Genomic DNA, 18,091 nt, shown 5'->3' with positions numbered 1-18,091 from the left:
CTGGTTGCAAACACATCAATTTAAGTGTGAACAACTGAAAAACTTAAATGTGGTGAACAGCGAAACAAACTCAAAAAAACTAGAGACCTCTCTGTGACTAATGAAATTTGTCACTGTCAATAACAAACTTATTTTCCTTTTTTTTCCTCCAGAGACTCACTGAAGGAACTTGTGTTTGTGACATGTGCGACATGGAAAACCGGGCCTTGTTTCTGAGGCAACTTACTGCTCCATGAAGGCTGCCAAGTCTCTGGATGGTGGCCAGAGATGCTCAGACAAATCTTCTTCCCAACTTCAAATCTTCCATTTGGCTAGGGGGAGAGTCATAAAGAATAGAGGATAAATGAATCAATCATTCTCAAGATGAGATCATAAGCAGTTTATTCACAATACCAAAATTCTGACTTCAACAACCTGATACTGAAACAACATGGTTTTGTGTTTGTTTTTCATATATGCAGATTAATTATTTTTGATCATGACTTTAACAGAGCGCCGCAATGTCATGGTTTGTGTGTCTACTTCATCAACAATTCCTGATGGTGGGCAAGAGAGCTCATAATTGTAGCCATGCCTCTTGTTTTGTCATAATAAAAGCTTCAGAAGGAGGAAGAGGATAAAATAACGAAGCGTGACGTCAACAGTCAAACGATCGCACTGTCTTCTGATGAACTGCAGAATGAACGGGAATAGACACTCACAATTAAGTCTGTTATGTTAATACTGATAATACTGACAAACTATGCTGGCTGGGTGCCTTGCTAACATAACTGAATAATGTGATGAGCAAGAGTGACATGACGGTTGTCAGGAACAGGGCTATAGTTATACTGTAAAGGGAATATGATGGGGCCCTTGACTGTTTAGTAACTTTCCAGCAATGTATTTCACAAACTAGTTAGCAACTTAAGTTACCCTGAAGACTCCATCAAACTCTGCAGCTCCATCTGTTCAAATATGACGCACTCTTCTAAATGTGCTGCTAACAGCGCTGTTCTATAAATAATGGAGTTGGAACACCCCCTGCTGGACAAATTGTGATGACACCTTCCCCAATCATCTTTTCTGCATTATGTTCTGAAAAAAAAAAAGTTTTCCTATCGGCATATATTACGCCGATTCCAGTATATCTGTGATAGGCTCATATCGGCTGATTTAATTGGCCGACTGATAGATCAGTCAGGAACTAATAGCAGGGTGCCTCCAACTCAGATGCCGGGATAGAAGAGGTCTTGTCAGCTCCACCGGTTTAGTGTCATTTTTTTAACCACTAAGAGCTAATTCTTGTAATCTATTCTTAGGTTTTGAGGAATTTGAGCTAATTAAGGGCCACAGAGTTGCAGGGGTGGAAGGGTGAAAGGGGAAAACACTGGGGCAGACCTCTTCCTGTTTCCACTACCTGAGGGTGATGATAAGCCTTGTATGCCTTCTGCCAAAGTAGTATGTCTTACTAGTGGGTCTGCAGTGTGATCTGCCTTGGTCTGCTTTGGCATTTGTGTTCTAACCTCGTGGTATTAAGGATCCCCATTAGTCTACACCGTAATATAGACTATTCTTCCTGGGGTCCAAATAAAAAATCACAATACAAATCATAAAATGCAGTACAGCATGATCAATGTAAAAGGGTAAAAAAACAACACACTTACAGAACAAAATTTACATTAAAACATAAAAAAAACCTTACTGAAAACAAAAACTAAAAATAACAACCTAAACCAGTTTAATTGCCTTCCTGATTATTGCTTCCTTCAGTTTCTTTTTGATATAAAATTTAGTCCTTATTGGAGTCAAATGTGGGGGGAGCACAACCCAATATCAAATGGCTCTGCATATAACTATTTTCTAAAGTGCATTGGTTCTGGGCAGAGGTAAAGTAAAGTAACCACTTAGTCCCTGTCTTGTATTATAACTAGCCCTTTTTAGACAGAGAATGCGCCAAATTTATGGCCGGGTAGAGATGGGAATTTGCCATTTTGTCTGTGTGAAATGGAGACGTAATATTCCCCTTGCCAAAAAACACCACTTGTGTGGGCGTAAACACGTGACATGTAGCACGAGGTTGCAGGTGAACAGTGACGTACAACTTAAAAGTCGGAAGAACATTTAGCCCCGTGACAGTCTGGAAAACCTCATAGCCCAACCTCCCTCTGCCGCCGCAACTGTTGTGTTCACAGACCTGGTGGTACTTTTCTCATAAGCTTATCAACTTGCTGGTGATGTTCCATCATCCGGCAATAGCCACGTCGACTTAGCTCCTCCACGACCTTTTCATACAACACGCCATCCTTCACAGTCCCGTGAGGTTGTTATCCACGGTCCTCTCACCACTGATGGTTAGCAGCTCCCTGATCTCAGTGGCTCCCCAGTTGCTACTCTTACTGAAGTGACGATGCGTTGGAAGAATATTTAGCCCTGTGACAGTCTGTAAGTTTCAAAACAGCAGTTCACCGCTCTGGCTGCCAGTATCGTTGGTGTTGACATTCCTGGAGGAGTTTGATGCGGGAGAACTGTCAAGCGATATGTTTACGAGTTTGCGTCATCATCGACACCTCTGCCCACCTCACAACGATACGGCACAATGATGGCTTGGATTCACATAGCAGTGGAGGGGGCAATAAGTGTACCCTCGGAGGAGGAATATTGCCAGGCCAAAATTGCCCCCCAATTTGCCGCACTCTGTCTGAAACCTCTGACCGAGCTGCAAAGAAGAAGGGCGACTCGGTTGCCAGTGTGAAAGTGCCGACTGTGTCTCTCGTTTGCAGGTGATAACTGTAAAAACAAACTGAATGGTTTCTGTGAGAAAATCCCATTTTTAAGAACAGAACTAGGCTGCATGCCAGTCTTTCATCCACCCTCATCCATGAAAACCTGGCATGCATAGCATCCACACTACTCCCAACATAGCAGCTAAGTGCTAGCCTTGCCACTCTGTTCTGAGCAAGCTGAAGTTTATCAAGATCATGCTTCGATGAAAAAAACTAGAGATTGTATGATGAGTGTAATTGTTGTATTAGTTGACTGATGAGCACTCCTTCTAATTGCATATATGCCATTACTCATTCTCACCACTGTATCATTAATCTGAATGGACCATGACAGTGGTTCATCAATTGTGACACCCACCAATTTGACTTCTTTAACTTGCTCAATAGTAACATCTTGTAAAGAGAGGCTTAATTTCTGATCTTTCTTGAGAACATATTTAGAACCAATTACCATGCATTTAGTTTTTAAACATTCAACTTATCATCATTCATCTTATTTTCTATTATCCATTCAGAAACCAGGTTTAGCTCTAGTTGAAGCACATCATTAACATGTTCAATGCTCTCTGATGATGCATACATAATCATGTCATCCGCATCAATCCCCATTCCTGCATTTTTAATACACATGGCAAATCATTTACAAAAATAGAGATGCGGACCAAGGGACCTTCCCTGAGGAATTCCCCACTGAAATGTCTCAGCCTTTAAAAGGGAGTCATTAAACATCACACATTGTTGCCTGTTCACTCAACAGCCCTTCAATAAATCAATAGCAGATTCTTTGAATCCATAAGCCGATAGTTTCATGAACAGTAGCTTATGATCTACAATGTCAAAAGCACCGCTGAAAGTAAAAGCACCAGATCAACAACTGACTTCTTGTCAATCTGTTTTAGCCACTCATAAGTAAGACATGCCAGTGCAGTGCTTGTAGAATAACCTGCTTTGTATGCATGCTGTAGATCAAAGTTAATATTGTTTTCTGCATGATAATGCTGGATCTGTTTAAACATAATTCCCACCAGAAGCTTACTCAAGACAGGTAAAATGCTGATAGGTCTATTGTTTGGAACTATAAATGGCTCCCTACTATTTTTTGACAGAGGCATACCCTTTGTCATTTTCCATAAACCAGGATAAGCATATTCCTTAAAATATAAATTAAAAATATGGCCTACAGGCTTAGCGATTGATTTAGCTGATAAATGTAGCAGTCTGCCATCAATATTATCAAACCCACAAGGTTTATCACACCTAATTGTGTGAAGTAGCTTTACAATTAAATCATTATTGATAGGCTTGAATTCAAACACACAATCTTTATCACAGATGATATGACTTTTAATTATAGCTTTCGACAGCCCACCACTCACAGGCAACATTTAATTCCTTTTTGTGTTTCACTTTAAAGAGAAAATAATTATGAAAGTAGTTAGCGATGTCAGATGATTTGGTAATGAATTCTCTATTCAGATTGATAAATGAAGGTGCTTTGGCCATTTTACTTCTGCCCATAGCATCATTCAGTATTCTCCAAAGTTTTCTACTGTCCCCATACCATTCCTTAAATTTAGAATGGTGGTTTAAAAAAAGTTTCTTTAGTCCATTTGATTTAGTAATTTTATTTCTCAGTGAGCAGTAGGCTTGCCAATCTGCTACATTACCTGGCATGATGGTAGAATTTTTTTCTGTAGGTCCCTTTTTCTCATCCTGTTTCTCAATTCGTTAAGCAACCAGGGTGCCTTAAGCGATCAAACAGTGAGCTTCTTAATTGGACCATGTTTATCACACACCCCAGAAAATAAATTCATAAAGGAGTCTGGTGCAGCATTTACTTGTATCTTCTCAAGTACAGTATCCTACTCAACATTTTCTACATCAGAAGTAAAATTATTTTCCAAAAATGTTTTATGAATTCGATGTTCGAGTTCGATGAATTCCTGTAGCACCTGCTTTACGAACCTTTGTTTTCACAGTCAGAGCAATAATGTTGTCGTCACTGAAGCCAACAGGTACCGACACAGCTTTAGAACATTTTTCAAAACAATTTGTAAAAAAGTGATTGATGCATGTTGACGGGACCTTTCTGTCCCTAATGACATTGATTCTTGTGACTAAACTTATGACTTGAGATAAGTAGCACAATGTAGCAGCATCACTCAACTTTCCTTTCAATGTGCAATTGCTTGACAACCAGTCTATATTCATATCACCCAAAATGTAAATATCATTGTCATTATAAGTTACATTCTCAAACATGCTGCATGTTATTCAGATATTCAGCATTAGAGAGCATGGTGGCCTATTACAACAGCATGTCAATATAGTTTCAGGTGTGGGATATGAACTTGGAACCATAAGGCCACGACTCCACTCATACCTAGATTTTTCCTAATTTTAGCTGGAATGTTAAGTTGTATGTAAAAAGCTATACCTCCCCCATAACTGTCTCTGTCCAATCTAAATATATTATAACCACAGATTGAAACAACTGTATCCTCTATGGCTTCTTCCAAGTGAGTTTCTGACACAACCATAATACGACTGTCATTTTCATGTAAAATAGAACATAACTCTTGGACCATGTTCTTTAAACTACAGACATTTAAATGAGCAAATTTTTTTTTGTAGTTTAATAGACATTAAAAAAAATAAGAAAAACAAGCAGCGTTGTTAGGGCCTGCGGCCGCGTCCTAAACACCAGCCTGAATCCAACGGTGTCTTGGTGAAATCCCTGGGCCTTGTAGTTTAGGAGTTAGAAGCCTGAGTCTGATCAGACAGTGAGAGCAGAGCTGAGAGCTGGCCCTTTAAGAACCCCTCCCCCACTGCTCTGTCTTTGATCTGTGCTAGAGTGGAGAGCAGAGGAGGATCAACAGAATTGTAGTGTGGAAAAGCTGAATAAGTCAGCATACGTTGGTCAAAAGTGACACATAATACCATATCTTTTTAGGGATTTTTGTCAGGAATGCAGTGGTGGGTTTTTAAAAGCTGTGGGATGTATGGTGTAGACGTGAGAAGCATTAGTTTGACAGTATGTACCCTGAGAGGACACGGTCTCCCCATAGACTTCCATTGTAAGCGTGAAACGTGTCTCCCCCACTTTGACGGCTTATAAAATCCAAACCAAGCAATTCATATGAAATTCTTTAGCAACTTGTAATCAGCACAGTTGGGAGAGTAATGTGTGAAAGTTTGGAAGTGATGCCATTAACGGCCTAGGAGGAGATAGATTTTGTTCGGGGAGTAAAAAAAGTCCTTTTTTGGACAGTTTTGTCCAATTTGTGGACATTCTGTTGTAGATAGGTGAGAGGTCAGAGTGTATGAATTGTTCATCTTGATGAGACGAGTCCAACGGTGTTGGTCCCATGTTTGTGGGACATTCGTGGGAGGAGTTATAGCGCTCCAAATGATAAAAAATTATCTTGTTGTTGTGTGGCTCCCTAGGTGGCGCTATAGACTTCTGTGGTGTTTTTCTTTTTGATTAGTGAATGTTTAGCCAGACCGGACAATTGTGCCCAATTTCAGCGAATTCCATGAATGTTCAGGGGGTGAAATTAGATTATGCGCGTTATGCACATATTGCGTGCGCTCATTGACAGCAAGAACAGTCTAGTACCAGGTTTTGAATGGGTGTGTATGTGAAAACCGGCTCCGAGGCCGTCTGGCCCAGATGCCTCATGGGTTTGGGGGGCTGGGACACTGTTTTGCGTGTGTTTTTAGTGCTGCTAATGTGTTGCTCTGCCAAGCAAACATAATAGAGTCTTCGCCTGAAGTACCTTCAGGCTCAGGCCTTAATAAAAATCATATTAAAACAGAAGGTCCTCATCTCTGAATCCAAACTACTACTTCTCTTCATTCAGGGCAGGGTGGAGGACAAGTGCTGGGGCAACACAGCCCCTTGCTCCATCGGTGGGTCACAAGGCCATCAAATCTTATGTAGGCTATGTCCTTCCTAGCCCTTGCCCCCTCAAGTTTAGGCAAAAGATCCCTTTGTTTCTCCCGTACAGCCTCAGAAAAATCCTCATTGATGTAAACCCCCTGGGCAGACTTCTTTAATTCCTTTCTCCTCTCAGATTAAACCTCTGTCCTTGAAGTTTAAGAATTTAACCACAATGGGATACATCTTGTCAGCTCTGTGATCTGGCTTTTCACTGCAGTGAGCTCTTTCAATCTGCATGGCTCCAGCATCCAGCTTTAATTCTTCAGAGATTAAGTTGTGGACTGACCTACCTTCAGTATCAGCCCAGGGGCCTCATGTATCAACGTGATTTACACAAGAGAAACTTTCGTACGCAAGGATCGGTGCTCACGTTCAGATGAATCAACGCAAAAAGTTCGTCGATTCTTGCGCTGTTTCACGCCAACTCCGGAGGTGCCGGAGAAGTTGGTAGAAAGCCGATTCTTGCGATAACTGCACTTTGGTCCGTTGGCGACACCCTGTGGCGGTGTTTGGTAACTGACATTATTTGACAACTGCACATACATCGGGAACAAAAAAGCCAAAAACACAAACACAAACACCTGTTGGCATTACTTAAGCAGCTATAAAAGAGCCTTCATGATTGTGCTGAATGTGCACCTTTCAACAATGGCAGCACTTGCGCTGTTGGAGGACGTGGCAAACGGTGCAATAAGATGGGAGCGACATTTAAGGGACCGGGAGGATCTGCGGCACAATTCAGATGAGTGGCCAATGAGCGGGTTCCGGCTACCACGGGCCATCCTCCTGCAAATTTATGAGGAGCTGCGATTGGCGCTCCAGTTCATCTGCGATGCGCAGAGCCTGGAGGGATGGACAGCAATCCCGGCCGGGCAGGCATCCTCTAACACCAGAATTTCATTTCCAAATGTGAATGGGTAAGAAGATACTACACGGTTCATGAAGGCACTTCATGGTGGCAAGACGGGAAACCTTATTCGGCGTCTCGCCGCCACCTCATCAAGAGGAACTTTTCAGAGACGAGATGGAGGTGCTTGTTGATGAGGTGGCAGTGTTGTTAACCCTGTTATTACAACAATGACCTGGGGCCTCATTTATAAAACCTTGTGTACGATCCATACTAAAAGTTTACGTATGCCGAAAAGCTGAAAAGTGCCTACGCAAAAAAAAAAAATCTGTTTAATAAAACCGTGCGTACACACACCTGCATGCACTTTCCCTTTATAAATCACAGTCCAGCCAGAAAGTTGCAGAGCAGGGTTTGATTCATGTCCCTCCCTCTCAACACCCACAATTCACCATGTATGGTCATGCAAATTACCTCATGAATGTGCTTTGCATATAAATAGGCATGATGGATCCACGGCATTTCACGCTCAATCATGGCATCAATCAGACGAAAGAGGAAATTTTCGAGACAGATGGAGGTGCTTGTTGATGAGGTGGCGGCGAGACGGGAAACTTTATTCAAGTGGAATTACCAACAAACAAAAGCCACTGAATGGCACGCCTTGGCCACTGCGGTAAGCGCGGCTGGCACGGAGCGCGGCTGGCACGGAGCGCAGTGTCGCTGAAATAAAAAAGAAGTGGTCCGATGTGAAGGTGGAGGCAAAGAAAAAAGTGGCTTTGCACCACCGGAGCGTGGCAGCTACAGGTGGGGATCAGAAAACACATGAAACGTGTATGTGTGACACTAGTGTTTTAACAAATGGCTCCCTTATCCACCACTACTTATGTGGTGAAAGTTTGTAAATGAACATTGTAAAAACACAAACAAAAAAGGATCTAGTCACATTTATCTTTAAACAAAATCGGATAAATGCATGTGGAATTTGTTCTCTTGCACATGTAGTCTACATTTGTAAACTAGGCTGTAAAAAATCGGAATCTGCTAAATCGAAATATTCAAAATGAAAACTATTGGTTAAATTTCAAATTGAATGTTGTGAATATAAATCCTAAATAAAGCTACATCTAAATCTTAAATCTAACGGCACCCAATAGCTGCCATGTGCAAGCATGATGAAGAAGTGCTACACTTTTCATTCATTAAAATAGCTGCCATGTGTTTTAACGAATGAAAAGTGTAGCACTTCTTCATCATGCTTGCAAGGTTCATTTTCTGTGATGTTGCCGGCACCCCTTTGTGACTCTTGACTGAGCAGAAAAAGTATTATTTTTGCACATATTTATATGCGCTCTTTCCATTAACCAATTGTTCTCACCTTGTCACAATTGTCTCCAAAATGTGCGTAAGCAAGGTCTGTAGTTTGCTTAAAGTTGCGCACATTCCTACGCTAGTCTTTTTTTTATAAATCCCAACTCTTGCGTAAGAAGTTGCGTACGCACTTCCAAGCCCGGTTTTGTGCATAAGCAAGCTTTATAAATGAGGCCCCTGCTCAAGACCTGCTCTTATTGAAGTGTATATGGATGTAGTGCTTTGAAGAGGTAGTGCCTTTAGTTTTTTAGGCCATACTCACTAGTTGTATCCTACAGTTGTTTTCCATTAATATTGTAATAACTAAATCATGATGAACTGATATTTTGGTAGCCAGTGATATGTTTCTAATCTATCATCTTCCTACAATACCCAAGGCAACTGGGTTTATTTAAAGCCTTATCACTCTCGGAGAAACATTCTAAGAAGCTAATAATACACCTTAAATACACAAACACCTGAAAATATAAGAAAAAATTTTGTTCTTTTAGTTTTATTTCAAACATTTCTAATTTAACTGTGTTATGCGTTCTGCTACTTCAGTACTCTTCAGAGACTAATATTACTGAACCACTGAAGACAACTGAAAACACATAATATTCGGGACAAACCATAATGGAACCATCTATAAACTTATCTGTGCAACAATTTATCCACCTTTTGGCTCTCTGGCTATGTCCCAATCCATATACTAAGTTTCCACTAGTCTTATTCAATAGTTGATTCAGAAATGAGCTGGCCTTCAATGAATCCAAGCTGAAATAGATACAAGGAAAGATTGTTGGACACAATAAACAAGTGTCTGTCTGAAGTACAAATACACTGACTTTTATTAAGCCGTCTTCTTGCAGTTTTCATACAGCAGTCTGACAATAAAAAAATGTTCTGACAAAACCACCAGTGCAAAGCCCCTCTGCATTATGGTGACAGTACTACTGTACCTTTGTTCTGACAACCACTAAGCATGACGTGATCATAAGTGGCTGAGGGTTAAATGACATGCGGTCATTCCAGTCTTGGATCATTTGGTTTGACATCTTCCTGCTCTACTTCAGTTGGAGATTAATAGGATGTGATTGATAAGTGTCATCAATATGTGTGTCTTACTGTGAGCAGAATGATGCTGGGGGGCTTCATGGGGTACTCTGGGGGAAGTACGATCCTGCCATGGTAAACCCCTCCATCAAAATCAGAATCTGGGGGCCCACGAACAGAGAAGTGCCATTCAAAGAGATTATCCTGCAAGGAAAAACGTCACATTTAAGTGAATACTCCCGATGTATTAGTCAGGAGATATCCAACTCGATGTCTATCGTAGTTGTTGTGCTGGTAGTGTGAAATTATTCTGATGCTGCAGTATCCAATACAACTGTTGTAGGAAAAAAAGATTCTCTTCCTATGAAAATGTCACTTCATCAATTTGTACAATGAATCTGTAGAATCTAATGGATAATTATGGTTCATAATTTATTATTCTACCAAAAAAAACAAAAAAAATTAATGCGGGGCAAAATATAAATTCAAACTTAAATATAATGAAAATATCTTATCAGAAGGCCTCAAATGATTCTCTCCAGCAGTATGAAATACGGGTTTCCCTCCAGACACATGTTTTATTTCTTCAGTTTGCTCTAGTGGTGGGCCTGAATTGACAGAAAGAATATAGAAACACGAGAACTACACAGGTGCTGCAGTGCTGATGTGTCTTGAAGGTAAACTTACCTCCAGTGGCTGAGCGTGGTAATGCTCTGTGGGATCCCTCAGTTCAGCCGCCTCTTTCATTAGCCTCTTTACGGCTAGTCAAAACACAAAGACAAACATACATAGTATGTATTACTATTATAGTCAGTATTTTTGTGGGAAGATAGCTGAAGAACCACTGCAAACATTGTGGATCTGAGCTGTAGTTATCATGAAGTGTCTATCACCTTGACTTGTGTGTCAAATGCTTAAGTTCAAACCAAATGGTATTGCCCAATGGAGCAGCTAAACCAGCAGAAATACAGTAACAGGATATTAACACGGCAAGACAAACAATAGAGCACACATAGAGGCAAGGATCAATGTAGTGAAAGTGCACAAAGTTTGGGCAAAATAGACTGTCATAGTCATGTACACTGAAGAGCACAAAAGCTGCGAGAACAATGCCATCAAATGTGCCATCCAAAGATTAACATCAGCTAGACTGAGAAACTGCCCAGGTCAACCTATCAAGGCAATAATCTTATAGCAGACATGGTGCCAATATGGATGCATTGGCAAAGTAACAAGAAATGTACTACTGACCTTCTAATTGAACTGTACTGTTTTATCATAGCAATAGATTATTGCATTTAAAAGTAAAAGCATAAGGTATTCACTGGAGTTCACAATGCAATAACAATTTTTTTAGCTGAATTTGACAATTATTTTTTTTATTCAACAGTCAAATGAAATGATAAAGTGATGAAATTTCACACAATCAGTTTTATTTCTATGAGCTCACAAATGCAAATAAAAAGAGTGTGTCAATTATCATGCTGTATGTGCAGCTGCCCTGTGGCTTGAAAGGAGAGGCAAATCTCATGTGACAGATTGGGTGAAAAACAATGTACACTCTGGACAGGCTGCCTGTCAATCACAGTTGACAGAGACAGCGAAGAGAGATAAAGATCCACACACCCACCAGGAAGCTCCCATTAAAGGACTATAATGCAGTGAATGTTTGAGTTTTTCTATTCATCTTCACAGAGACAGACGGATCTCAACAACTGCAATTTACTCATTAATCAACATAAGCTGCATGTTTTTGGTTGGTGGGAAGTAAAGGGAGCCTGAGGAGGAAACCCAAAGAAGCTCATGGAGAACATGCAAACCCCACAGAAAGAGACCCCAACCAGCTGGCTTGGTCCAAACCAGAAATTGTGTGTTAAAAAAATGGATTGACACAGAGAAAAAGTATTCAATGCATGAAGAAATGGAGGTGCGAAAAGGCACAGAAAACCAAGATACCAGCTGAAATCTATCAGTAATTAAAAAGCAATCCTGTCCCTTGTCAGCGCAATTTAATATCAGCTAGTTCAGTTCCAAATGATGGCCTTTAAAAAGTGTCTCATTGCCAAGGTATCACTAAATATACATCTCATGATGGTTAAAAGCAAAGCGCTTTCTCAAGACCTTCGCAACCTTACTGCTGTAAAACACACAGATGGCATTCGTTACAGAAGGATTTCTAAACTTCTGAATGTAACGACAGTAGATTTGGAAAATCATGGTGTTGGGCTGTTTTTCAGCATAGGGCACAGGCAAACTTCATATAATTGAAGGAAGGATGAACGGAAAAATGTCCTGAGACATTCTCATTAAATTATATCCTTGCTTTTTATCATTTTTACACTTAAATTTACCCTTAACAGGCTAGGCAGTAGAAAATGGATGGATGGATGGATGGATGGAATGGAAATTTATACCCCGATATACACCATTACCATGAGGGGATTCAATTTTTACCAGTATATGAATTTCAGGTCATACTGCCCAGTCCTATCCATTATCATGAGACACTGTGATGATGTATAATATGCACAACAAAGGGGTGCCGGATGCAGGAGGAATGCTCGGCTTTGCGCACCTCATTCCTTTTGCTGTATATCTGTGCTCAACTGATGAAGGAGTAGTCAAATATAGTCATACGTATTAAAATTAGTGCGATACCCACTGGCAGGCCTTAACTGCAGTGGTGAAAATGTCATTATTTGAATGCAGGCTGTGTTGTCAGCACTGATACGAAATGTTTTCTTTTTTTTCCTGGTAGAAATACATCAAGATCACATGAAATTGTAATTCTCTGAAATGTAAAATGCCAAAATTATATTTTTGGTAACTGAGCTTTATAAATCAGGAGGCTCAAACAGGGAAGAAAGTAAACCATGTTGTACTTGTGTAGTTGAGAGTGACCCTCAGAATGAGGCACCAGAGTAAAGTCTTCTGACTTAAACCCTTGTATCTCAACACATGGATGCATTTATCTGAATACAACCAAATGCATCATTCTAGGAAGGACATTTCACGATGTTAGTGGTGATGCTGATCATGGGGGCATTTATTCATTGCCCTGGCAGCAAAGGACAAAATGACACTCCTTGATGTGATGCTGACAGCTTATCTGCAGACATCCCACTCAGAGTACAGGCGGCACATCCCCACAGAGGCCACATATAAAACAACACCTTTAACTGAATATCCCATCTTTTTCACACAAGATCATAAGTCACAACAGCAGGTGCTAATGTCTTCTGAAGCACACTGGAGATGTGTGACACATTTTGTCAGAAACAGCCCCAGCCAAACTGGCTCTGCTTGTTGAGGTAACCCCACAGCACCAAGGAAGCCATTTCTATGGATTTTTAGTCATTTTTAATGCCCAGAAGGCCCTGTCGTCAAACGATGTGACAATAAAGATAGACGGGCCGCAAAAAAAAAAAAATCACTCTTGTGCTGAGAAATTCGTGTCACACACAACTGACATAGTCATAGCGGCTGCTACAATTTATAATGAATACTGATTGTAATGGCCATCACTGTGATAATGTGACGTGTTTTGCATGGGCTTGGTGTGTTAGAAGCCTTCAGCCCGATGATAAAAAGTGCTCATCACAAGTTCAAAAGAGCATTTGAGTTAACGGACATCAAGGTTAATTTTCTTGCTTTTGCACCTACTGTGTAAGGACTGCTACTGGAGCTAAAGCTATCAGCTTCCAGCCCACAGCAGGAGGAAAAGAATAGGGTTGAAAATTGGAAATTAATTGTGAAAAAGAAAGCGGAACTAAGAGGTATACAAAGACAGAAAATGGGTCTTGAATCCAATTGACTCCAAGTCTAGAGCTGGACATGGAAACTGTGAAATTGACACAGGAGAAGAAGATGAGGGGCACAAGTAGGGATTACAAGTGAGGTCAAAAACTGAGATGAAGGTAAAGCTAGGATGTATAGGCTGTGAGTGGAGTGCAGCATGGAATCAGAGGGACATTCTGACACCGCACGACTTTCAAGGCACGCATTCCATCTGATTCTGCCTAAGACAGACACTACTAAAGATATGAAGCAAAGACAGTAATTCCACATTGGGTGCAAAATACATAATTTCAAAAAATATCTTTTGCCAACTGAACAGCGGTGCATTTAAGCTTGGCATCTATGCTACAGGCTAAAAACAGCAACCTTCAAAAACCCTGCTGATCTCATTTCAGACAAGCAGAAACTGAAATTTCAGAAAGCAATGAGGTGCGCACCAAAGTTGGCCCCCTGATTGGGTCTTATCAATCATAATGTTTCCTTCCCTGTTTTCTCAGCTAGCAGGCATTGTGCTGCTGTTCTAAAGTGCATCTAACAGGGCGAAACGAATTGGGGGGAAAAAATCTAATTGCGAGTAAGATGATTCAGTAATCATTCAATCAATCTGTGAGACGATATTCATCTTCTTGGGTCCAGATTTAATCAAAACGGCAGGTATATAGTGAAAAAAACATGTTGTCATCATCTTTTACCACAATGTATGCCTTTTGTGTAGGGCCCAACCAAAATGAATTTTTTGGGGGCCAGTGCCGATTTCAAAATTAGGGAATAAAAAATTCTGATATATATATAGATATAGATATAGATATATAGATAGATATAGATATAGATATATAGATATAGATAGATAGATATAGATATAGATATAGATAGTATGTATATATAGTGTATATGTATATATATATATATATATATATATATATATAAATAAATATATATTCCATTTTTCACATAAAAAAAGATAAAATGCCGGATAACCGCCGCCTGCATCGCCCCCCCCCCCCCCCCTTATTCCCTACTGTTACACCGGCCTGCGCTCCCCTTCCATGAACCAGTCTGCCATCCAGTCCCCCATCAAGCTGGCTTGCTCTCCCTGCCTCCCCTACCAGAAGCTTCCTTCTTCAGCTGTTATTAACATTTCCATGTTTCCCACATTCTGCATTGTAAACTGTTTTCTTGTCTGTAACAACATCTACTGCACGTCTGTCCGTCCTGGGTGAGGGATCCCTCCTCTGTTGCTCACCCTGAGGTTTCTCAGATTTTTCCCTGTTAAAAGGGTTTTCTATGGAGTTTTTCCTCAGTCGATGTGAGGGTCGAAGGACAGAGGATGTTGTTATGATGCCATGTGAAGCCCTTTGAGACAAACTGTTTGTGAAAACGGGCTCTACAAATAAAATTGCCTTGCCTTGCCTTGCCTGGTTTTGATGGCTTAAATATAGTTCCAAACACTTGTTACAAACATTTAAATTGTAAGGCAACACCCAATATCATCCCAGTAAGCATTAAGAAGTCTCTCTCACAGTGTCAACATTTTCAAAGTAATACATTTATCGAAGCAGAATTCATGGTAGGGCTGTTATTGGTGTACATAACATTGCACAGTGTCTAATTAAGAGGTCAGGAAGTGTATATCAATGGGTAAGAGGCAATTTGAACAGCGTCATAAAAGTCTTTGGTTAAACATGAATTGAAATGGGGATCTCGGATGTTCTTTCACCGTGCGTTCGCATTATCTATCCATGATGTTAGAACTCTGACTGGAAACGCTTTTTCCTCCTCGATGCCACAAGTTAAAAAACACATTCCGTGCGCTGCTGAAAATGTGTGCAGCCCTCAACGGTTTTTGCACGGTGACGAAGTGTTATCCTAATTTGCCCCTGTCTTATCTAGTCTGGTAGCATGCAGCTGCCTGAGGGAGTGTAATATTACTTTAGTTACTGTAACGTTACCGTTCAATCATTCATTGTTCCGTGACTGACACGATTAAATAGTTTAGCAAGGTAATATTTAAACTAGATTATCCTAACTTTCTTTAACTTACTAACACGTCATGTCACGCTCGACTGATATCAGTGAAGCGTGACAGACACAACGAGGTATGTCGAGGGAAACTTGTTAATTTATTTTTTTACTTCACAAACTATAAACTTACCATCAAGGCAAACTGCTCGGTTGTCTAGTATGCATTTCTGGACTTTCAGTACCTTTCACTACTTCATTCTCACTCTGTAGGGTTGCTGTGAAATGTGACTCGAGAGGAGTCGGAGCGCCCTCTACTGGATACACAAGGACATCATTACTAAGAAAAACGCCATATTAACAGTATTTTATTACTGAAAATTATGTATTAAAATCGGTGTCAATCGGCCAACTTTGGGCCAATTACCGATTATACCCAAATGGCTATAATCAGCCGATGAAATTTGCCGGCCGATTAATCAGACGGGCCCTTCTTTTGTTATTTTGTTGCCTCATGTCATGTCTATGGATTTTGTCTGCAAATAGTATGTTGTGTGCGAATTTGACCGTCTCATTCTTGTGCTACTTTTACTGATGGTTCCACCTTGTTGCCAATCCAAGAAATCCCTTTTCACCATTGCTCTTCGTCCTTCAGAGTAGAGATTCTGATTCCTAATAACACTAATATATACCCAGTATAGGCATATGGTCATGTGATGTTTTCAGCTGTGTAAACAAGGATTATTGATTCTGAAATGTTGCTAAAATGCTGCATGTGTAAGAAAAGGTTCAAACTCAACAGCATCCACAAATCCAAATACACAGTCAACAGACAGCTGTATTTCAGGGTAATAAGATGTGGATATGTCTTCCATGTTTCCAAGCAACAGGAAAGGAGCAAGCAGTGGAGCCTGCTACTGAAATGCAAGCTCTATCTACATTTGCCAACCGACACAGATGTCTATTTCACCAAAAAAGTCTAAAACAGAAGCAATATGAGCTGAGCTACATTTTCCCCAGCTTGGGGATGCTTTGCATCTGATGTTAGTGGGACTGAACCACTGAACCTGGGTTGTTTGTCAAGGTGCTGCAGCACAGAAATGCCAGCAAATTAAATAAAACAGCTTAACTGTGCTGTGATCTGTGAACAGATGAACATGTGGCTGCACTGCTCCACACTGTGAGCTCCATCAGTCACAGGAAGACACATAATATTTCAAATGTACAAAGACTGAGCCAGCTGTGATCAGCACAGCCTCATTTTTTAAACCAGTCATTCAGTGCAAAAAAGGCACACCGCACTGATGTTCTTGCCTGGTACTGATACAGATGTTTAAAGTATTTTTGCAAATAGTATAATAGATACTAGGGCGGCACAGTGGTGCAGTGGTTAGCACTGTCGCCTCATTGCAAAAAGGTTCCTGATTCAAGTCTGCATGTTCTCCCTGTGCCTGCGTAGGTTCTCTCCAGGTACTCCTTCCTCCCACAGTCCAAAGACATGCAAGAGAGGACTAGGTTAATCGGATACTCTAAATTGACTGTGGGTGTGGCTGTGAATGTGAATGGTTGTCTGTCTATATGTGTTGGCCCTCCGATGGACTAGCAACCCGTCCAGGGTGAACCCCGCCTCACGCCTGAAGGCTGCTGGGATAGGCTCCAGCCCCCCCAGTGACCCTTAACAGGATAGCGGTAGAAAATGGATGGATGGACAATAGATACCTGCAATTTTTTCTTTTGGTTTACAAAATGTTTTTTTAACTTGACGTTTTTGTCACCATTACTCACCCTTTTGTTTCATGTTAACAAAAAAAAAACAAAAAAACTTTTTAAAAAATATTTTCAATCACAACATATAAATATTGGCCACTAAGTGAATTACATCATTTTTACCAATAGGTATCAACAAAATGTCCATCACCACCTCCCCCGCCAAAAAAAAACCATACTGTCTGACATACTGGCTCATCCTTTCAAAAACGTGCTCACAAAGGATGTCACAAAAAACAATTTGGGTTTTGACTGAACAGCTTAATATCAATAACCATAACAGACTAAGCAGAACGGGTATGAGGTTCAAAAGGATTTTATCAAATAAGCTATTAACTCAAATTAACATACATTAGCAAATAATTAAACATATAATCAACATGATTCAATGTACATCCGGAAAGTCTGTTGTTTACGGATATCTTCTGTCGAGTATTCAGTGGCAGTGATATTAAAATTGACAAACAGTTTGTAACACCTGACCAGGCAAGTGGGTCCAAAAGCCAATTTTTACATGCCCCTAGACATATTGTTTATTAATTTGAGCATTGAAATGAAATTAATGCTACACACTCGGGTTGTAAAGGTTAACGATTATTGAGGTAA

General features: G+C 40.4%; 1 protein-coding gene across 1 annotated transcript in view; it reads right to left on the bottom strand.

Annotated features, from left to right (window-relative positions):
- ube2j1 (ubiquitin-conjugating enzyme E2, J1) overlaps positions 1-18,091 on the bottom strand; it is a 70,136-nt gene that overhangs the window by 27,673 nt on the left and 24,372 nt on the right. The window contains exons 2-4 of the mRNA XM_086189833.1: positions 10,649-10,722; positions 10,034-10,165; positions 227-311 (exon numbers count right to left, since the gene is read on the bottom strand). Coding sequence (XP_086045959.1) covers positions 227-311; positions 10,034-10,165; positions 10,649-10,722 — 291 coding nt within the window. The remainder of the gene's footprint in view (positions 1-226; positions 312-10,033; positions 10,166-10,648; positions 10,723-18,091) is intronic.

Source organism: Aulostomus chinensis, chromosome 20, assembly GCF_037954235.1.
Source record: "Aulostomus chinensis isolate RoL2024-O1b breed Wild chromosome 20, RoL_Achi_v1.0, whole genome shotgun sequence".
Lineage (NCBI taxonomy): Eukaryota > Metazoa > Chordata > Actinopteri > Syngnathiformes > Aulostomidae > Aulostomus > Aulostomus chinensis.
This window is presented reverse-complemented; position numbering and strand designations above follow the sequence as displayed.